Below are 8,265 nucleotides of genomic sequence, written 5' to 3'. Positions count from 1 at the left end.
GGGATGGGGACACCACCACTGCCCTGGGCAGCTGGGACAGGGATGGACAACCTTTTCCAGGAAGAAATAATTCCAAATATCTTAAGCTGAACCTCCTCTGGTGCAACTTGAGGTTGTTTCCTCTCATCATGTCACTTTCTGCCCTGGAGAAGAGACCTCTGAGGAACAGAAGCCATCTTTACATAGTGTCTCTGGGCCCTTCTACTGTCAGCTTCAGTTCTGCATAAATTCACACACCTGGTTTTTGTGCCAGCAGTTCTGAACCTGCTGGAAGGATGTAAGGGAGGTCAGTGGCCTGGGGTCAGTCAGGTGCAGGAGGTGGGTGACGTATCAGCAAAATCCTGTGAAGGTACTTCCCTTGGAGACTTCCAATAATGTGTGACTGATGCTGGAACTAAAAGGGACCTTCAGGGCCCAGGCTCTGCTCCGGGGCCTGGCAGTGACACCAGAGGAACGGGCAGGGCCTGAGCCAAGCAATTCCCCTGCACAGGAGGCAGAACTGCTGCCCTGGGCAGGGCCTGAGCCCTGAACAGAGACAGAGAGGATGTGGAGACTCCTCCCTGGGGATATTCCAGAGCCCTCTGGACACAATCCTGTGCCCTGTGCTCTGGGATGGCCCTGCTGGAGCAGGGAGGTGACACCAGATGTGATCCCCTGTGGTCCATTCCAGCCTGACCCATTCTGGCATTCTGTTTTATGGCTGGCTGCAAACCAGTGGGTTTCTAGTTGCAAACCAGTAAGTTTCTAGTTAATTACCCTAAATCTGCTGATTTTCTGCAGTTTTCCTCTAATTCCTTTTTTTCCCCACCTTGGAAATACAGCAAACTAACAGGAAAATAACACACTTCAAGGCTTTGAACTCAACTGAAATCAGTGACAAACCAGCCAAATTTACATGTCCCTGCTAAGGTCCTGAATTTCACTGAAAACTCCTGTTTTGTATTTCATTAAGAAGGGTGCAGGTCTCTGCTGGTAAAGCTATGCTGACTGTGATGCTCTAGTGAGTGTCAGAAATGAAGAATTGCAATAATTTCCTATCTGCTTTTAAACTTTGCTCCAGTTCTACTCAAAATCTGTCATGAATAAAGACTGAGAACCAATCAATCTTTTAAGTCTTTATACATAAAATTAAGGCTAGAGGCTTTGATGCATAGGAGCTGCCATCACATGAATTCCAAGAAGAACACTTTTTGAATGGTCATTAATAAAGAATAACCACCACCCCTTCACGCACCCTTGCATTTTGAAAGTAAAGATTTCCCTCTGACACTTGTCACTGCGTTTTGTGTTCCTTGAAACAACATCACTTCCTTCCCCATCACCATTTGATCCTTTGGAGGCCACTTTGGATAGCAAAAGGCTTGGGAGGTTTTCGATTTTGGGGTTGGTTTGTTTTTTTCTGTCAGACTGACTCAAATTCTCTCTGCCAAGCCGTGTACTTCTGGCTTAGATTCTTTGCTGATGGCTTGGTGTGGGTGATCACATCCAGGAAATCGGCTGTTGTGATTGTATCCAGTTGGATCATGGGCAAGTTACTGTTACCTAAAGAGAAGAGAATTAATAAATACTGTTACTATTACCAAAATACACCCTTTTATGTCCCTGCCTAATCCAACACTTAATATAGGAAAACAACAGAATAAATGTAGTGAGATAAATTAAAAATTGTATTTATGCTGGGAGCACAGATAATGACAGCTTTAAAAGAAGCCCCGATTTTTAGAAATTTAGTAGGTTAGAAACTGTACAGTTTAAAACTTTTCCAGGCAGATATCAGAGCTCCACCTGCTGGAGTTAAAATGATCGTTCCCAGAGTTACAGCATTTCCCAGGCCGGATTCTCTGCTCAGAGCTGAGGTACCTGGCTGATGATTTTCAAGAGCATCGAAGATTTTCCTCACTGGTCTCATGGCTGCCTCCTTGCACACGAGTTTTATGTCTGAGCCAGAGTATCCATTCGTTTCCTGTGACAGAATCAGAATGATACATGAATTACAACTCACTTACATGAATTACAACTCACAAATCAATCAGACCGAAATGGAATTTACAGGTATATTGTATATATATTGTATATGTATTTTTATATATACTTGTGAGGTCTGTTGTTGTCTGAAATATACATTTATATACACACAGACACACACACATGAATCTATTTTTATGTGTATCCTCCCCTCAAAATGATGTACCTCATTATTCTTTTGAATGTCTACAATACATTGTAGGACCAAGGAAAATACTGGACATTTTCTTTCTAAATGTCAGTTTTCTGTAGGTCAAATAAAGACTTTCTGTAGGTCAAATCAGACTTTCTGAGTCCATCCTCAACTTCCTTGTTAATGAAATAACTGTATTTCCTTATTAACACTTATGAACCCAGAAATGAGCAGTATTGTCTCTGTAAACAGATGTAAAAAATCTCAGCTGGGTAAACTAAAATATTTAGGGGCTGAGGCCTTGAGCAACCTGGGCTAATTGAAGGTGCTCCTGCTTACAGCTGGAGGTTGGAACAAGATGATTTTTGAAGTCACTTGCAACCCAAACCATTAAAGGATTCTGTTTCCAAAGAATTCAGGATGTGACAAAGGGCTAAATGAAGGAAGCCTGGGTATCTAGTGAATCTCTTCACTGTCAAATGTTCTTCTCTGCTGCAGCAGCGGAGCTGTGGCAAACCTTCCCTACACAATTAACTGTTCATTACCCTCAAGAATTGGAGTGCTCCCAGCTTGGTGAGAACAGTGATAAAATCTGCTGTTGCTGGAAGTCTCCCTGTATTTAAGGCTGAAAAGCTTGCCCAGCAGAGAGAACCAGGACACACCATTTTGCAGGCAGAGCTGAGTGAAGCCGGCGATTTCCCCGTGCCTGTGCCATGCTCAGCCCCGTGTCCCACCAGTGTCCCTCTGGCTGGAGCCAGGTGAGCTGAGGCGCTTTCCCAGCTGTGTGTGTGGCAGTGGCTGCAGCCCAAGGTGCTGTCCCAGCCCTCGGTCAGTGCTGTGGCCCAGGAACAGCTGCAGCACCGCTGTCCCTGCCGCAGTGCCACCCACCTGGCTCAGCAGGCTGTAGTCCAGATCCGTCCTCAGCTTCACCCCGCCGCTGTTGCTCAGAGGGGGCAGCCAGTGCTGGATCATCACTCGCCGTGCCTCTTCACTGGGCAGGTCAACCAGAATCCTCTTCTCCAGCCGCCGCAGCATGGCAGAGTCTAGCTCCCTGCAAGCAGAGGAGGAGAGTGTCTCAGCGCATCTCGGAGTGGAGACGTGGCTTTGACAGCAAGATCCTTGCCTGTAGCTGTGCCAAAAAACAAAAAGGGTTAAATATCCAGTGTATTCCTGTTCAGTGATATGCTGGCTTGTGACACCGAGGCTAACAAAAACAACCAGAAGTTGCAGTTTCCATCCCTCACCCTGGTACTCATCTGCAGCATGTCTCATCAGCAACAACCTCTCCCTTTCCCCCTGTGCTATTAAGGAGTCACTACAAATTGCCTGTCTGGGGCACTCTAAAGACTAATTAATTGCTACTTAATAAGGGATGTTCAGTAGGTGTAAAATCCAGACTGAAGGTCTTGGATGTGAGGCCATGTATTATGGCAGAACAGGACGCTGAACTGAGACTGCACCTGCAATACAAATTATAAATAATACAGCCACAAAAGACATTATCCTTATAAAAAGGATCATGTGAAGGGTGAACAGGCTGGATAAATGTGTCAGTGAACAAAAACCTTGATTCTGTCAATGTCAACACTGGTTATGATCTTTTGTCTAAAAAACGATAAGAAAAAGGTCCTGTACCAATCTTTCTTTACTGGCCCCACTCAGTCACAGACTCCTTATTCCAGTTTAAAATATTATTTAGTCCTCATACCTGGCAAGAAACTCTCACCTAGGGGAAACCCACTTCAAAGTTTCTTGTGCAGGCAGAAGAACAGAAGCCCTAAGCACTACTTCTACCTGTGCTCGCTGAGTACAAGGAATCAGCTGCTGGAGGGTTCTATCAGCAACCTGGGACTGCAGAGACACTTAGATAAACCTGCTCCTATCTTTCCCAATTCCCTGGGTGAAATATTTTTCCCAGAAAAGTCAACATTAAAGCAACAACTAGAGTGCTCGTATGAAACCCCTTTTAGTTTACAGAGAGCTCAAAGCCAGCTCAAGATGGATTTGTAGCACAACACTAGAGCTGAACTTTGGTGACTTGTCCTTACTTTTTTTAATACCAAATGCTTTCTATGGCATAGCACATCATAAAAAAAACCCCAAAAATGGGCTCCCAAACCCTCATACAGGTGCCTGCCAGACCTCAGCATGCCTGGCTGTCAGCTCAGCAGGAACAGAAGTGTCCCTCTCCCCAGAAACAATATCTTGGCTTGGGAAACCTTGTTCCACATGCACTAATCCCAGCAATGAACACAAAAATCAGAAAACCAGGAATCCAGAGGACAACAAGAATGCATTCAGATCCATCCTTGTGCTTCTTAGCAAGGCCTTAGAAGTAAATACCAGAATTTGTTAAGCAACAGCTGTCGCTATAGTGACATTATTATTATTATTATTGATATTTTTAGGCTGTTTCAGGTGCTGTCCAGTGTTAAGTGCAACACCTCCTGCACAGGGTCCCACCCAGAACAGACAAAGAACCACACCAGTCTCCTTTCACCTTCCAAATGTATTTTTCAGCTCAAGTTCTTAAAATCACCTTGCTTGGCTGGAAAGAATTACTCTGGCTGACAACACTTTGCTGTTATTAATACCCATATTAACATCATCTGTGTAAAGAGGGCAGAAGTTCTCAGGGTTTTAGAGGTGCCCACACAGGTACTCTAAAAAACCTTTGCAGAAGGACAATCACAGCCAGTCTTTGCAAATAGCCTGGAAATCCTCCAAATGATGACATTTTCCATCACTCCTTCTGCTTCAGGTCCCCCCAAGGTCACAGTTTCATAAGCCTCCTTAGCCATGTTCTGTAAGTAAGTCTCCAAAGAAGTCTCTCTGCTCTGCCCAGAGAAGCCCTGCCACAGTTGCTCCGTGGCTGCTCCATACCTGAAGTGTAGTGAAAGGTGTCCCTGCCCGTGGCAGGAGAGTGGAACTAGATGTGCTCTAAAGTCCCTGCCAACCCAAACCATTCTATGATTCTGTGATTCTATGATTCTGTTTATCCAGAAGGTTACAGTGACCTGCTGGCTGAAGAGGGAAATACAGAAACAATGTTTTTGTTATCTGAAGTGTTTAGGTTGTTTGCTGAATTGTTTTTTGTCAGTGATCAAATGCAAGGTTAAGTGACATTAACCAGAGCAGAATACAAAGCCCTGAGCCAACCTAAATATTCTCTGAAACAATAGCCAATGGGAGTACTGAGAGATGCTCATGAAAAGATAAACAAAGCTCGACAGATCCATAAGATGGATGAATTTTTGTAATTAACGTTAGGAGGCACCACAGAATCACAGAATGGTTTGGGTTGGATCTATTGGCCTGCACCAAAACTTCACCCACCCTGAGGGTAAGGATGAGAAGAAAACAGCACTACAATGAAAACTGAATTAAATGTCCTGATACATTAAGAAACATTCACTACATGATTAAGGATCTCTTTATTCCTTCACTAACGAGGCCTTTATTTTATTTAATTACATTCAATCATTTCAACAAGTAATTTGTCTAGAAACATCTTGCAGATGAGCAGCAGGAAGCAGGGCTGGGCAACAAGCACAGGCTGAAGAGGAAGATCAATAGCTGCAGTGGAGCTTAGGACAGTGTAAAGAGCTTTGTTTAGGCTTCTTTTCCTTCTTCTAAAAGCAGCTTGGTACTATTTTTTTCCCCCTGATCAATAAATATCCATGTTAAACAAATCTCTTGAAATCCAGCTTAACAACAAATGTTTGCAAGAGCACAGGGCTGTGCTGTGAAGCCACAACTTAGGTAGCAGTAGGTATTTTGAAATTTTGTTATGAAATATTCCTGTGGAGATGAAGTCTGGGTCTGACAGTGGGGCTAAATGTAACCTAATGCTCATAAAAATAATCTGTAAATGTATAGTTGGGATCCTAAAAAAGGTTCAAAACCTGCTGACCTCTCTGGAGGCAGATAATCCCAAACTCCTCGAGGCTGGAGAACCTCAATGACGTGAAAGCTCAGGCTTTTCCCTCAAACATCTTTCTAAACATTTGCTCAGCCACTTCTTAGAGCATTTTCTCTGTGGTAGGCACATTTCTGCCAGACACTCTAGTCAGTACACTCATGGGTTAGGTTTGCTTAAGAAAGAGCAAAATCCAACCTGCCCACAAGAAAGAAAGTCCAAAAGGAAGTTCTAAAGTCTCAGATACAAAACTCAGAAGTGAACACCTCAGCTGCCACCCTGGTCCCAACACAGACGAACAGCTTTGTTTCAGGGCAGGTCCCTCAAAACAGAAACCTTGTCATGGTGCATCAACCTTAAAAAAAAGGCTGTCATTTTTGATGTTTCAAAGAAGCAACTTTGCAGAAATTAGAACTTCACTATTACAAAATGGTCAAAAATCAAATATGTAAAATATTCAAAACTGAATTCTGTATATTTTACACAACTTCCCAGAAAGCTTACTGATTGTGTAAGGCAGACACGGGATAACAAAACACATGCAGAAATCTCTCTGCATGGATAATTATCTCACAGAACAATTTAAGAGACCACAGAAAGGTGCAATGCACTGCACAGAGCTTCTTCTTCTTCTCAAAGGGCAATGATGTTGCAATGACATAAACATTTACAGTGTATTACTAACAGAGAAAAATGTATTAATACTGTATTAATTCTCTTTCAAACTTAACTGTCCACACAGAGAGCAGTTATTTTTTTCAGCATTTTCTTACACAATTGGAACATAATTAAATTGAATCCAGTGCAGTTCCTTTTATATAGATACTGTACCAAAATGGGGTGGATTTTGCACTGATTTAAATTCATGAGTTTGTCCAAGACATAAATTCCCCCAAACCAACACAGAAACTTTGCTATTATGGTTATAAAAAAAAGGCTGTGGTGGCTCTGTACTCACACTTTTGGCCCAGGGCAGGGACCAGCCTAATTTGTACAGCTAACTTCTACACAAATTCTAGGTGTTCACACAGCCATTCTCTCGGTTAAAAAGCTTGGAAGCCCTGGACAAGACAAGCTGGGCTTACCTGCCACATGGGACTGATTGAAAATACTACCTTTGAGCCTCAGTTCTCAGGCAAAAACTCCACTCCTCTTGTTTAATTCTATCTGCCTGTTCCCTGGACCTTTTTAGCCAGGCCTGCCAAGGAGAGGATCAGCTGACAAGAGGAATAAACATTACCACAGACTTTGTGAGAGAACATTTGGTGATATGCACAAATGTGCATTTGTATGTTCAAAATAACATATGCTCTAGGACTTAGGACTTTTTTATAAGTACTTAAAAGCAAGCAGCTGTGGTTACACACCCAGTGGCATTCAGACTCAGACACTCCCAACAGCCTGCTGATCACAACCCAGAGCCCTCCGGTCACACAGAGAGGCTTTTCCAACATTTGTCCCCATGGCAACTTTGTAAGATTCAGCCAAAAATCACTAATCTTGAAAAACAATCCACGAATGAAGCCTGCGGTTCTGTGGGTACAGAGCCCTCTCTGACTCCCAGCTGGTTTTGGGTGCCCTGCTCTGTGGCTGTCACACTGCAGGGCTGGGCAAGTGTCACCTCACTAAACGAAGCACCTTCAAGTCAAATTTCAAGTTTTGCCACTTGAAATGCTGCTGAAATGCTGCTCACACAAGGTCACTCCTGGGAACACCTCCCACTGGGCTCCAGCAAACGACTCCCAGACCATGGCTTGAAGTTCCCTGGAAACAGGACTGCTGTCTTCTGCTTTCCTGACTCCAGGCTTGTGCTCCTCTACATGTGAGAGGGGAACAGACACACTTAGGTCCATGTGCCTTTAGGAACAGAGGTATCCAGAAAGATCTCAGTGCTATGAGGATCAGCAACTCCTCTCCTGAGCATCCACAGCTGTTACACTACAAATGTTACTTTCCCTTCCTCATGCTCTCCAGCTTGCCTTGTTCCCAATACACGTCCTGCCCAGTTTGAGAACCAACATGATTAAATTCCCCAGTTGCAATTTTAAATTGTTTTTCCTTCTATACTAAATTGTGCTAAAAAAACTGAAGATTTTCGTCCCTCAACTTTTCAGAGTCACATTTGATACCAGTAAAATCCAACATTCCTATTTATGGAGTATCTTTCAAAGCACCAGATGTTTTAAGC

General features: G+C 43.5%; 1 protein-coding gene across 19 annotated transcripts in view; it reads right to left on the bottom strand.

Moving 5' to 3' along the window:
- Positions 1–748: 748 nt before the first annotated feature.
- Positions 749–8,265, bottom strand: part of KATNAL2 (katanin catalytic subunit A1 like 2) — a 29,257-nt gene continuing 21,740 nt past the window's right edge. For 14 of the 19 annotated variants that reach the window (XM_032097037.1, XM_032097047.1, XM_032097048.1 and 11 more), the window contains 3 exons: positions 3,047–3,287; positions 1,861–1,963; positions 749–1,542 (listed from right to left, as the gene is read on the bottom strand). In XM_032097037.1, the coding sequence (XP_031952928.1) occupies positions 1,403–1,542; positions 1,861–1,963; positions 3,047–3,287 (484 nt within the window). In that variant the 3' untranslated portion in view covers positions 749–1,402. The remainder of the gene's footprint in view (positions 1,543–1,860; positions 1,964–3,046; positions 3,288–8,265) is intronic. The other 5 variants (XM_032097044.1, XM_032097051.1, XM_032097045.1 and 2 more) reach the window with 1 other exon arrangement.

Source organism: Corvus moneduloides, chromosome Z (assembly GCF_009650955.1).
Source record: "Corvus moneduloides isolate bCorMon1 chromosome Z, bCorMon1.pri, whole genome shotgun sequence".
Taxonomy (NCBI): Eukaryota; Metazoa; Chordata; class Aves; order Passeriformes; family Corvidae; genus Corvus; species Corvus moneduloides.
The sequence above is the reverse complement of the archived record's forward strand: the minus strand, read 5'-3'. Positions and strand labels throughout refer to the sequence as shown.